This window comes from Callorhinus ursinus, unplaced genomic scaffold, assembly GCF_003265705.2.
Source record: "Callorhinus ursinus isolate GAN/ISIS: 27379988/994484 unplaced genomic scaffold, GSC_fseal_2.0 scaffold1, whole genome shotgun sequence".
Classification (NCBI taxonomy): Eukaryota; Metazoa; Chordata; class Mammalia; order Carnivora; family Otariidae; genus Callorhinus; species Callorhinus ursinus.
The window spans coordinates 49,640,119-49,654,522 of record NW_027397063.1 but is presented as its reverse complement, the minus strand read 5'-3'; the positions used below and the strand labels follow the sequence as shown (position 1 = coordinate 49,654,522).

Here is a 14,404-nt window from a genome sequence, read left to right as displayed (position 1 = left end):
ACCTTAGTATTATTATTATTAATTGTAAAGTATGCTTCTTGTTAAATTTTAAATACTATAGACCTGTGTGAAATAAACAGTGAAAGTTTCCACCTCACCTTTTCCATTCCCTAGAGGCAGCCATTGTTACCAGCTAGATGTCCTTCTGGACATTCTCTGGTGTCTATTCTTGTGCAGATATGTTTTCTTTTGCTTTATTTCCTTTTAACCAAGAGTAACGTTTACTATACATTTTCTTCAGCAACTTGTTTTTTGTGCTCGATGAGACATATTAAACAAAAATCAACATGGATCTGGCAATTCTTTTCCATTACTTTGTAATTAATTAATGGCAACGAAAAATGTACACTTAAAAAATAGTTCATATGCATGAAGCATGTCATTTTTCATTTTGTAGACAGTACTTGGTCTTCATATAAGTTATCAGCTCCCATGCCTTTGAACCCCCTCCATGAAGAACTGTCACAATTTGGGGGAGGAAAATAGATTCTTTCTCCTCATGTTTTGATCTGCTTTGGGGGAAATCAAGTTCCTTGTTTGTATACTTTCAGTGATCCTAATCAAATAAACCAAAGTAATAGTTAAATTGTAATCATCCCCTTTTTATCCATAAAAGAGCAATGGTCTATGGTACTCAAACTCTATAACCTCTGTATCTGCAAAACTGTGGTTGTTCCTACTATAATATTATTCATGGGTAACAATGTGGTTAGTAACTGATAGACTCTTTTCACTAATATATCTATTATCACATATTTGCTAACTTTAATTTTTTCACATTTTTTTAAGTACAGGGGATTATTTTGCAGAGAAAAATTTTAGTAAGGTTGAGGGAAACACGGTGACATGTAAGGGAGGGAAGTAGCATTATCATCTCAGAAATGTTAAAATGATTTCCAGAGACATAGGAGTTGCCATGTTCATACTTCCCATCAACCTAGTGACCTTCAAGAACCATTTCAAATTATAGTAATTAATTTTTAGGGCTTGATGTTTAAAAAAATACATCATGGTTAAAAACTTCCGTACATTTAGTAACACTTGGCTTGAAATTGTCTTCACTCACCACATTTGTGTTATGAAAAGCCCTACATTTCTGGAGCTAAAATGAACCTGTGGCCAGGCTTGAACCTAAGCTTATTTTTCTCTATAGCAATGACATATTTCATTGAGTCCCAAAGTGATTCTCTAATAAAAGTGAGGACAAGACACAGATTTTAGACTCAACTAAATAAATAACTAAAACTAAAATAAATTTAAAAACTCCTTGGTGAGGTGGGGTGATGACTCATACCCAGGGTAGAATTGGCGGTCTTCTTTCAGGGATGACTCAGCTGCCTTCACCCTCACTTTGCTCCTTCTGATTCTCTATGACCAAGGTAGGCAGAGGTGGGGCTTGATCAAGTCAGTCAGAATACTGACTTTCAAAATTAGTTTATTCATTTATTTCTCTATTTACTTATTCACTTGGGAAACTTCTGTTCAAACAAAATGTTAGTTGAATGTGTGTAATTAATGAAAGCTGTTCTAATTAACTCAGGATGGAGACCCAGAGCCTTCACCCATTCGCTTCCCACGTATTTCTGTCTTGTCGCACCTATATTTATTCACATTTCATTTGCCTTAAGATAATGAAAAACCCATGCGAGTGGTGGATGATGAGGACTTGGTAGACCAGCATCTCATTGGTGACCTGAGGAAAGAGTATGGAATGACCTATAATGACTTCTTCATGGTGCTCACAGATGTGGACCTTAGAGTCAAGGTATGGGTTTCTGTTTTAGATGATACAGTTCTATTCCTCTGAATACAACTCGGAATTTTTTGCCAATGAATCAATTAGACATATGAATAGGCACAGATTATTTTATAAGGGGAAAGATTTTGGAATGGTTCAGATATTCCACATTGTCCTATAGAATTTGTGCCTAGAACTGAAGTATATGGAAAGAGCTGGGTTGGATGGCCTCCTGTGGCCCAGCTGTTTGAGTCAGACAAAATTCAGTGTTATGCATTCATCAGACACTGGCTGAATAGCTATGATGTGCCAGGCCCAAGGGATAAAAGGTGAAGAGTATTTGGCTTCTTCCTTCAGGAAAGCCAGATTTAACATGGAAGGGCCTGGAAGTTTACCTCCTGATCCAATATGGACAAGACAGCAGGGTTTTATACCTACTTTTTTCCTATGCTTAGGGACAGAAGTTCTGAGCCATGAAAAACTGTGCCATGTAGTAACACTAATAATAATTATAATAATACTATCAAAAATATCTAACTTTATTAAGTGTTTTCCGCATGCCAGGCACTCACCTCAACTGTTTACAATCCCTATCTCAAACCTCTGAGATAAATAACAAGTATTACCTTTATTTCACAGAACAAAGAGATACCCAGAATGGTTAAGTAACTTGCCCAAGTTCACCCAGTTGGCTTTGGGCTTCATACCCACGCAGGCGGGCTCCAGCTTGCACGTCTTAACTATTCGGTACACCAATAGCATACCATGCTTATGTGAAAATCATCAGGAAAAAGGTCACCTAGACTAACGGAATAGGAATAGCTGATCCAACCTGCAGTATTCTTCTGGATCCTGAAAGAGGACCTTTCATTAATCCATTCCTCACTTGTGTTGCCCCACCTCTAATGTGAGGGGCTGGACTAGATGGGCCCAAAGGTCTCTGCCAGCTTTCACATTTCACATTCCCACTGGGGGCATAGCTCCAAGCTATGTCCAGACTTCTCTCTAGTTTACGCCACCTATGCTCATCCAGCCCTCAAATCCACCTTAGGTTGCTGTTGTAAGTCCAGACAGCTGTGATCCAGGAAACTGAATTGCACCATCTTGAAGCTGGATTCCAACTTTTTTCTGAGAATACGTATAGAAACATGACCTAATTTTAAGTGACACTTGCTCAATAAAACAGTCTCTGGGAATCACAAAGGGTTTATGTGGATTCCTGATGACCGCAGAACAGTCCTCCCTCTGGTGGAAAATTACTCTTATAGTTCAGGTCAGATACTCTTAACAGGTTATTCCATTCCTGTGTTGGTTATAGCATTTCTCACCTTCTCTTCAGTGGTGTAGTGAACAGGAACCAGTTTAGTCCTAGAAATAGGGAAGCAAACCTAAAATATGTGTGATGTGGAAGGCGCGGACCCTTTCCACTAAAAGGTATGCATTAAAAAATTCTCATAAAAGGTAAGGGAGAGTTGTTTCATGGATTCTGAACCTCAAAACATCAACAGAGGTACTTTTGCAAAAGAGAGTTTAGTTTATAAATCAATGAACCCTCCAGGCTCTGATTTCTCCAGTGCTCTCGTGAATTCTCCCAGGCTTTCTATCCTCCAAACAGAGGGAAGAAACACCCTTATACACCATATGCTTTCTTTTCTTTCTTAAACAGCAATACTATGAGGTGCCTATATCAATGAAGTCTGTGTTCGATTTGATCGATACATTCCAGTCCCGAATCAAAGACATGGAAAAGCAGAAGAAGGAGGGCATTGTTTGCAAGGAAGACAAGAAGCAGTCATTGGAGAACTTCCTATCCAGGTACCCCACCTTTGGAGTCCCTGAGGAGGCAGGTGGGAAGGTGTTCTGGGTGAGCTAATGCAAAGGCTAAGGAAACACAAAGTAGACCTGTGTGCAGACCTTCCCTGGTGGAAGGTCTGTCTGCTTCATAGCCCTCTGGCCACTGGGCTTAGTCTTTTGAAAGGGCTCCGGTTGCAAGGTTGACTGGGGTCAGCTCCAAGCTTGAATATTGATTTGGTGGCTTTGGATAGGTCTTTTCTCTCTTTACTGGTCCTTTTTTGGCACAGAATAGAGAATTCTGACCTGGGAGGGTTCATTTATTCCATCAATGAATTTAGAGGGCTTTGTATACAGCATTTTTATTTTACATATTTATTTATTAGGCCCCTCTGGTTCCAAACAGGATTTAGAACACTCTGCTTGATTTTCCACTTCCTTCTAACTGTGCAGAAAACAACAAAAGCCCCCTCTAGGACCTCAAAAGAAGAAATCCTCTTGACCCAGCTCCCTGATTCCCTGGGGAGTAGGGTTTATTGAAAACCATTGTAGGAAAATTTCAATAAATACACAGAGAAGATTGATTTAAACAATTGCTCCACTTTCTCCCTTCTCCATCCCTTCCCCGATGTTGGATAAAAATTCTACAGGGCCTTTGGAGCCCTAGGAGGTACAAAGCTGCTGAAATTCCACTGACAACAAATAAACGCACAGAGATCTCAGCGTAACATCTCCCCTTCTCACCCCCACACCTAGCTGGACTGTGTGGCTGAGGGGCTCCAGAAATGGAGCAGCATTTACTTGGAGACTCATTAACTTGGAAGTTGTTAACTTCTTACTTATGTTTATAGAGTGTATTCTCCATATGTGAGTTGGAGGATCAAGGATTCTATGATTAGTAAATGAATAGATCATCTGAATTCCTCTAGATTAGGGAGGCTAGGGTCTCTTAAAAGAAAACCTCACAATGTGAAAAGAGCATAGGACTTATTGTTGATCCAAATTTGGGGTCTGCAATTTACTAGCTATGTTGATTTCTCTATGCTTCTCAGTTAACCTGCCTTAAAAATCTCACCCATAATGGAGAATATTAACAAGTAGCCCTGACTACATCCCAGTGTTGCTGGGATCACTTTTTTTTTTTTTTTTTTTGAGAGAGTTCATGCACAGTAGCAGGGGAAGGGGCAGAGGGAGAGGGAGGGAGAAAATCTTAAGCAGGCTCTATGCCCAGCACAGAGTCCAATAGGGGACTCCATCTCACGACCCTGAGATCATGACCTGAACCAAAATAAAGAGTCGGACACCTAACTGAGCCAACCAGGTGTCCCAAGAGATCATTTTTTGTATGCTTGCCTCTGTGCCAAACACTTCATCCTCCCTCCTGCGTTTAATCTTTACAACAATCCTAGGATCTGAATACTGTAAGTATTGTTGTGTTGCAGATGGGACAACTGAGGCTAATGGAGATTAAAAAACTAAATTTCTGTCAACACTGAGCTAGTGTCAGCTCTAGGACTCGGTGGCCCCAGGGGAATTGAGCTCCCAAAGTCCACATTCTTACCTAATACTCCTTTTGAAAATATAATGTGAATTAATTTTAGTCTTGGAGCCAGAAGCCCTGGGTTTGAAGCAAAGAGAGGTATCCCTAGAACCACAGGATTTCAGAGCTGAAAGGAACCTGAGGTTCTTCCTTCATTCAAATTTTCAGTGCAGTGCAAGCATCTGGAATGGAGATGGAAGGGGCATGTCTTTAGAAGGATGTGAGGCTCGACTCAGTCTTCAGGCCACTCTCTTGGCTGAGAAAAGTCTCTACCACTCCACTGGACAGATGGCCCTTTGTCTAGTCTTGGGTGCACTGAAACATCAACTTCTTGTCCAAGGTCATCCCTCTCGATGGCACTGACTTAGAAGATTGATGATAAAAGCTTTCTGGTGCCCTTGAGGTGTTCTTCTTCCTTTTCCTTCCTTCCCCTGCCCTCTCCTCCCCTCCCTCTGACTGCCTACTTGCCTTCCTTCCTTCCTTCCTTCCTTCCTTCTTTCCTTCCCTCCCTCCCTCCTTCCTTCCGTCCTTCCTTCTACCTTTCTTTTGGCAGATAAGATTCTTTAGAAGTTTACTTTTGATTTTCACAATTATTGTTAAATATATCCAAGTTATAAATTTAAGACTGTAGCTCTCTCTTAAACTTTTAAGTTTGGCTTTTAAATTGTATTATTCTATTTATAACCTAGCAAATTTTAGCTATCACTTTTAAGGGGCTTTGAATAGCGTTTGATCTTGCTTGCAAACTCAATAATTAAACAATTTTACTATTTCAAACAGTCATTTTACATTTAAAAATGTATTTTTGAATTGTTTGAAATAAATGAACAAAACCTTGCTGAGTACTTAAATGATCCAGTAATCTTATAAATACAGTGAATCTAAAGTTTTCTCAGGGGGCACCTGGGTGGCTCAGTCGTTAAAGTGTCTGTCTTCAGCTCAGGTCATGATCCCGGGGTCCTGGCATCAAGCCTCGCATCGGGCTCCCTGCTCTGTGGGAAGCCTGCTTCTCCCTCTCCCATTCCCCCTTCTTGTGTTCCCTCTCTTGCTGTGTCTCTCTCTGTCATAAATAAATAAAATCTTTAAAAGAATAAAAAATAAAAAAATAAAGTTTTCTCAGATGTTCCAGTACCTGCACACGATGTAAAACCACATATCTAAGCCAATTACTCAATTACACTTTCTAATTTAAAGTTTCAAGGTTGTCATTTTATTAAGCCAAATTCTCTTGTTTCATGAGAACATAAATTATATATATAAAGAAGACCAGGATCCTTCTTAGAAATATATATTATCACTATGATTCTTTGAAAACTTTCTCTTCTTAGTTCTAAGTCTTCCAGGACTAAAAGATGCATACCTGCTGAACCAACCCTGTAAACTCAGATTGCCCATGCTCTACAGCAGACAGTTACTACCCAGTTCATTGTTGTTATTTATAGCCAAGGATTTGGGCCAGCTCTGGGACCTGCAGCTACAGACATTCTGAGAGATTTTTCTTACCATCCCCAGGCAGGCTTTTTTATAATTACTGTGTCATGGGTTTCAAACCTTGACAGGGAAGGCTTGACATTATCTCAATTTTGATCACATACAAAGCTTGCAGTGCTCATTCCGGTTGATCACTGATCTGAATTTGGCCTATCTTTGATTTTTAAGACTTGTATGCACATTTTTCATCTAAAGCCTTTTGTACTGGATAGGGCACTATGATATGTAAATGTATTTTCATTCGAATGTCAGAGGCTTATGGACTTTAATATTCAGTACTATGTCAAGGACATGCATCTGCTGTAGATACTCAGAATGGATATGATTATAATTTGGATGTCCTATAGCTGTGCATGATTTGTGGTCACAACTCATGAAATCACTGTGCTGATAATTATCACTGACCTTAAAAGTTAAAGTAGAATGCCTAAAGGCATGAGTAAGACAGCCCTGAGTTTGATTCCTGGTTTCTCCATGTATTAGCTGTGTGACCTTGGGCTGATTACTTAATTTCTCCAAGTTTTGGTTTTCTCACTTGCAAAATGAGGATAATGAGTGTATCTATTCTTAAGATTGTTGTGAAAGGGGTGCCTGGGTGGCTCAGTTGGTTAAGCCACTGCCTTCGGCTCAGGTCATGATCCCGGAGTCCTGGGATCGAGTCCCACATCGGGCTCCCCCTTCTCTGTGGGGAGCCTGCTTCTCCCTCTGTCTCTGCCTGCCACTCCCCCTGCTTGTGCTCACTCTGTCTATGTCAAATAAATAATTAAATATTAAAAAAAAATAAATGCAGTATCCTGCATTTAAAAAAAAAAAAAAAGATTGTTGTGAAAGGTAAATTCAATACTAGAGGTAATGATGGGTGGTGGGGCTCCTGGGTGGTTCAGTCCATTAAGCGCCTGCCTTCAGCTCGCATCATGATCCTAGGGTCCTGGGATGGAGGACCTGGATCCTAGGGTCCATTGTGAGGTTCTCTTTTAAGAGACCCAAGCTCCCTTCTGCGGGGAGCTTGCTTCTCCCTCTCCCTCTGCCATTCCCCCTACTTGTGCTCTCTGGCTCTATCTCTCTGTCAAATGAATAAATAAAATCTTTTTATAAAATAAAATAAAAATAAAATAAGATAAAAATAAAGGTAATGATGGCCAACAGCCCAGTACAAAGTAAGTCATCAACAAATGCTGGCTATTAGTAGTATTAGGACCAGTTATTCAGCTCCTAGTTAGAGAACTTTGTCGTGAAAGGAGAGGTAGGGGGATATTTAGTAAACACCTCAGGATTGAAACCCAGGCAAAAAGAGCTGAAAAAAAAATTTTTTTTTTTTTAAATAGCAGTTCTATAAATAAATGAGTATCCAATCGGAATTTTCCTTCAAATTTGCTGAGTTGTTGGTGAGTCTATACAGCCTGGTTTCAGCTGACCAGACTCTGAAGCCAGTCTGGTCTTTAGTGACACTCATCTGGTTCAGGCTATAATTACGTTCCTGAGACAGAAGCCCTAAAGAGTGGGCAAATGCACACTAAATTGGGAATTCCATTTAAGAGAAGCAAACACACACACACATGCAGCTCACAGAATTTTTATTTACTGATAAGTTAAAATGACAGGAGAACAATTTATCCGAAATAAGGATGTGGGCCACGTTGACACCTCTTGTTACCCCTAGGCAAGTTATTTCCTTCAGTGTCGCGAGTTGGAGCCTTGTATCTTAATGTGAAGGTCCGTGGGAGAAAGAATCATTACTTAGGGGAAATAACCTTTGCCTAGTTGTGTCTGTGACAGGGAGTCTCAGATCCTCCCTGTCCAATCAGGACGGCATTCAGTGGTGCACACAGGTAAACAAGCCAAAATATACCTCACCCAAAATAGCTCCTTCGAGGATACCCTGCAGCTCTGTGTGAGGCCAGGAGGCTGGCCTGGTTTGGATGCTGGCTGGGGGGCCAGTGCTGGGCTGGCACGCGTCCTAAGGAAGCAGGGAGGGTGCAGGAGACCATGTTTGTGATCCGACAGCAATCACTGTTCCCCTTCCCAGGAGATCTCGGACAGTTTCAGACGCTCCTCTCCCCTCCTCCGTGCCAAATACATTCATCTCCCTATCCTCAGTGGAGGTTTTCATTTTTCTTTCCCTTTGAAGAGAAACAAGCAGAGGAAGCAAATGTAATTACGGCACAGCAAGCAGCCCTTGCAAGCCCTGCTATAGGAGTCCATTCAGAGGTTGTATTTCATCAGACTGTCATTTTCTCTCATTCACCCGAACCACTATTCCCCCAAGAGGCCATTTTCTGTGGGATTGAAAACTCTCATGTTCACTGTGAGGCTAGAACGGGCACAGGGAGAGAAGTCATGAATAAAACCAACTGGCTTCCAGCTCAGCGAGTGCACTAACACCCCATAGTAGTCTGCACAGAAGGCAGAAAGCGCAAGCCCTCCGCCAGTGAAAGTGGGATTGGAGACAACTCCATACTGTTAGCCCTTGGATGCGTACCCTCTTTCCTTCCTTTCTCCTGAGGGACCCCGGCTGTGTCAGCCACGCCTCAGGATCTCTAAGGGCGATAGACTAGGGAAACCACCGGTACCACCTCTTCAATTTACTAGTTAGGCAAATTACTTCTCTCCTCCAGGCCCCACTTCGTCATCTGTAAAATGAAGACAATAGGCTGTGCCTTCACTGATCTCTAATGTTGTCAATGTAGGTGGATGTGTGCTATGAAATGATACACAAACATAAGGACTGAATCACTTATCATTTGGCATTATGACTGACAAATGTCCGGGGTCTATTAATAGACAAAGTTCTATATCTAGAAGCCCACAAATCAAGCCACCATCTGTCTATATCCATGCCATCACATGGACAACTTACATTGATGGGTTTTGGTTTAATTCTTTAGTTTTCACCTCTTTTAAGTAGAAGCTATTTTTGGTTCTAGAGATAAGGAAAATCTGAGACTTTGATGAACTCAATGACATGCTCAAGGAACTCAAAAAGTTAGCAGTGACGAAACATGAACTCAGGTTATAAGACAAAAGCTCTTTCTACTACCCTACGGTGTTGGAGCAGAAACAGGTTTACCATATATGCTAAAATCCTAGGCTCTAGGTGTAGCCCCATCCCACTCCACAGGACAACTCTATAATGTTGGTTCTTACTAATGATAGTAGGCTACATCTTAGAACTTGCATTTGCTTCTGGAAGAACCACCGGCTACCAAGAAAGATACCTAGGGCTTTGTTTTTCCAGGAACCCTCCTTGACCTCTTTGAGCCACTTCCCCATTTTCCTTCTTCCTGTCACTGTCACCTACTTTAAATTTAGTTCTCTTTTTCTACTGTTTCCTATCCATACCTTCCATTCTTAACTCCCTCCAAGCCCTAGTGAACTCTATTAGAACTTGAGTTTTCTTCAGTTCCCTTCTGATTCCCTATTTCTGTGGCTACAATGCAACATACCATTTTGGCCAGTCTTCATGGCATCTGAGAGCTTCGTGTCTCCCCAAGTGACCCCACCCGCATGGTGGCCAGGCTCATGCCTGATGCTTCATGCAAATGTCACAGTAGGCAGACCGTGAAGTTATAACAGAAAAAGTGCAAGAAATGTGGAAATGCAGTTTAATGGCTTTGAGGAACTATGAGATATTTCTAAGGGCCAGTGTTTTTTATTCTGGGCACAGGCAAACCCGCCAGCCAAAATGACTCCGCTTTCTTACACTAGCCTCTATTGTTTGAAGCAGTAATCACGCCTCCTGCCTGTTTCAGGTTCCGATGGAGGAGGCGGTTGCTGGTGATCTCTGCCCCTAATGATGAAGACTGGGCCTATTCACAGCAGCTCTCTGCTCTCAGTGGCCAGGCCTGCAATTTTGGTGAGTGGGAAGCCTCGTCATCACTGTTTTCCCATACTACTCTCTTCCTGGTCAATTCCAAAATGGAACATAGAAGCTTAGATCATCCAAATATTCCTCAGTCCAGACTGGAGATTCCCAGACACTTACTCAGTTGTATTGAGTATAAAGTTGCTTTCAGACTGGAGCCTTTGTCAACCGGAGTTTTTTTGTTTTTTTATTTTTTTATTTTTTTTTCTCAATATTCTCCCCTCTGGGTTTCTTCACTGAAGTGTTTGAAAATACCTACTGTTATACTTTGAGTGATCTGTATTATGTGTATTATGTGCCTTTTTTTTTTTTTAACTTGTCTCAACATCATAAAACTCAGGTATTATCATTTACTTAGGTAATACTTAGCTACAAACGCTGGATCCCTCTCCATAGATTAAATGTATTTTGTAAAACAGGAATGGCTTTGAGAATTAATATATTAATGGAAGTATCCTGTACTATATTGCCATTCCCTTAAAAAGGATTTTGATCTATATAATTGGGCACCAAAGACAGCAAGATTTATTAAACAGAATCTTATTTTTAGGACAAGTAGGTCAAAGAGAAACATAGTTTATTATTTATTTTTTATAGTGAATTGCTCAGTATTTTGAAGACTAACACTTGCTTTCTTTACCAAAATTATTATCCTAGTGGCCTATAGTATCATTTTGAATATGGACACATAGAACAGAAAATGCATAGTACATAGAACTTATTAAGTTCTATGGTGAATGAAGGAGCTAAGGGCAGTTTCAAAAGTGGAATTCACAATTGAAATCTCATTTAAAATGCACTTCTACAGAGGAAGAATTTTGACAGTCTTGGGGCGGGGGGAGTAGTTAGAAGCCACAGATTTTAAAAATTGCATTCCTAACTGGAACACAGATGAATCAGCATTATTTTGATAAAAAGATGGGGGTATAAGTTTTGTAAAGCATTAACAGAGCCTGGGGCCTTACTACAACCCACTATCTTAAATTACAAATACATTTCAGTTTTAAGATGTAAAATAATAACTCAAAAGCAGACAGAAAACAAGCTCATAACAGTAAGAACAACTAGAAAATTCATGAGTTTTTATGTATAGTCCTTATTATCAAAGTTAATAAGACTTCATATCAATATAAAGGTTTTTTTTGTATTTTTAAGCATATTTTAAATTATTTGTAGCCACCCATGTTGCTAGGTAAGGAAGAAGTTCTTAGAGAAGTTAATGGCCCTTCACGATAAGAATATCATTAAAATTTGTTAATTTTCTAAAGACAGCTTTGGAACAGTTATTAGGTGATGTTTCATTTAATCTCTGCACACAGAACCTAAATCACATTAGTGCAAGCAAACCCTTTTGTAATATACGGGAAATGTAAACAAGTCCTATTTTCTGGGAATAATTAAATTCACGATCTTCCCTTTTGAAAACATGACTCAACAATGTGGAGAACAGAATGCTTCACTTCTCTGGGAGAAGAGCAAGACCACAAACTTTTTTTTTTTTTTTTTTTTTGGAATAGCCTTTTGCTTGGATTTTAGCTCCTCCTTAAAACAGCCCCTGCCATGACAACTGTCAGTTTTCTCCTCTGAACAAAAAACTCCATCGATATTCATATTATTAGTCCCAAGTTATGGCCCTGCCTAGGTTGGCATTTTGTCTAACACCATGAAATCTTGGTATGATGAACTGACAGCCCTCTTGTCCCACAGTGTTTTTTCTCCCGAATCCCTTCCTGTGCACTTCATCCTCAAAAGAATTCCAACAAGCTACCAAGGCATGACCTTCTCTCCTTTCCTGAAACTTTAGCTGAATGTGGGAAGCACACTGTGCTTGCTTAAGTGCTTCTCCTTTGAACCCTCTAAATAAGTGATAAGAACCTGCCCTTTACACTGACAAACCTTTGTGCAAGAAAGCCAGAACTATTCCTTTAACAATCAAAACAGATGGGTTCTGCTGTCTTTTCTCCTAGAGACAGTTGAATTATCCCTGTAAGCTGTTATAACCTCAGGCATGACTTTTTTTAGCACACAAATCAGCTCAGATCATCCCAGATATTTGAATGTTCTGATGGCTTCATTTCTGTTTTGTTATTTAATAGAACCACAGTTTAAGAGCAAATTCTTCTATTTCCATCTACAAACAAAACAAAACAAAACACCACATCTGACCCTGTTGTTAATCCTAAATCTACAATTGGTCTTTTTTGAGGTTTTAAAAGTATTTGATTACTATTTTCATAGAAAAAATGGATTATTTTGCCTAATCAGGTTATGTTCTATGTTCTTTTTAATGTAGAGATTTCTAATTGTCAGATATCGGCCTTTGGAGGTAAAATATGATTTACCAATTTTATGGTTTTCTTTTTTCTTTCAGGTCTGCGCCACATAACCATTCTGAAACTTTTAGGGGTTGGAGAGGAAGTTGGGGGAGTTTTAGAACTGTTCCCAATTAATGGTAAAGTGCTGTTATTTTAGAACATTATGAACTACTGTTAAGTTCAATTAAATTATATTAAACTGTATGCAAGCAGTAGGTGTACCTCTAAGGTGAACACAGTTCACTGAATTCACCCCACCTTGTGTGTGTGCACATGCGTGCATGTGCGTGCAAACGGGAAATAGAGTGCAATCACTATTATTGTTTTTAATATAAAATCATTCATAAGTGACAGTAAAAGTATCCGTTTTTTTAAACTAGAATAATGCTTTTTGTCTGCATAGGACTTTATGATTTACAAAACATTTTTATCTATGCCATCTCATTTAATTCCCACAATAATTTTAGGAAGCACCTGGGTCATATCTTACTGATTCCCTTTTAATACATGAGGATCAATACTGAAAGGCTCAGAGAAGCTGAAAGTAAATGACTAATGACTCAAGTTTTCAGAAAGCAAATCAGTTCTTCCTTGCAAGATCAAGTTCTTCACAAGAGATAAAAGTGCATAAACTCCCTGGCACACAAAGCATCAGCACCCTCCCCCTTCCCCTTCTCCTTTTCACTGACCATAATAGTTTAAATACATATAATCTACATCTTGCATAATTGGTATTTTTCCCCTTTGAAAATGAAATAAGCTTTCTGTTATACAAAGAAGTATCAAAAGGAAAGCCATATTTGCAAAGAAGTAACTAAGCTAATTGGAAATAAACTTAGAAATATAAACAATATAATCTTTGTTCATGACAAACTTGAAAGAAGTTGATCTTGCCAGAATTAAATTAAAGGACTGGTTTCATATTTTGTAAGATTCCTATAAAAGAGACATCACATGTCTTAAAGTTTGACACTCATAGTGGTGCGGAACATCAGGGACATTTAATTTCTAGTAGAAAAACCCAGCAACCTTCTTTAATTGGATTTTGAACCAAAGGACTCATGGGTACTTTCTCTATTCTCATAGTGATTTCTTCTCATTTTGATGTTTGCTCGAGGGCTGACTTCAATCCCCTAACAACAACTTTTCTAACCCTGTTCTAGGGAGTTCTGTTGTGGAGCGAGAAGACATACCAGCCCATTTGGTGAAAGACATCCGGAACTATTTTCAAGTGAGCCCAGAGTACTTCTCCATGCTTCTAGTTGGAAAAGATGGAAATGTCAAATCCTGGTATCCTTCCCCAATGTGGTCCATGGTGATTGTGTATGATTTAATTGATTCGATGCAACTAAGGAGACAGGAAATGGCCATTCAGCAGTCACTGGGGATGCGCTGCCCAGAAGATGAGTACGCAGGCTATGGTTACCATGGCTACCACCAAGGATACCAGGATGGTTACCAGGATGACTACCGTCATCATGAGAGTTACCACCATGGATACCCTTACTGAACAGAAACACGTAAACTTAGCCCCAGCCAGTTTCCCCTGCAGCTGTTAAAACCACAAGTGGCCAGCTATGTAAAGGAGTTTTTCCACACTGCCTACATTCCCTGCCTTTTTCTTTCTGTGTTCTTTCAAAATTAAATAAATAGCAAACTTTTGCCTA

The 14,404-nt window shown here is 39.8% G+C and overlaps 1 protein-coding gene across 1 annotated transcript in view; it reads left to right on the top strand.

Annotated features, from left to right (window-relative positions):
* Positions 1-14,404, top strand: part of CCDC80 (coiled-coil domain containing 80) — a 35,825-nt gene extending 21,421 nt beyond the window's left edge. Inside the window, exons 4-8 of the mRNA XM_025874183.2 lie at positions 1,629-1,765; positions 3,405-3,553; positions 10,310-10,413; positions 12,794-12,874; positions 13,901-14,404. Of these exons, the coding sequence (XP_025729968.1) occupies positions 1,629-1,765; positions 3,405-3,553; positions 10,310-10,413; positions 12,794-12,874; positions 13,901-14,247 (818 nt within the window). The 3' untranslated portion in view covers positions 14,248-14,404. The remainder of the gene's footprint in view (positions 1-1,628; positions 1,766-3,404; positions 3,554-10,309; positions 10,414-12,793; positions 12,875-13,900) is intronic.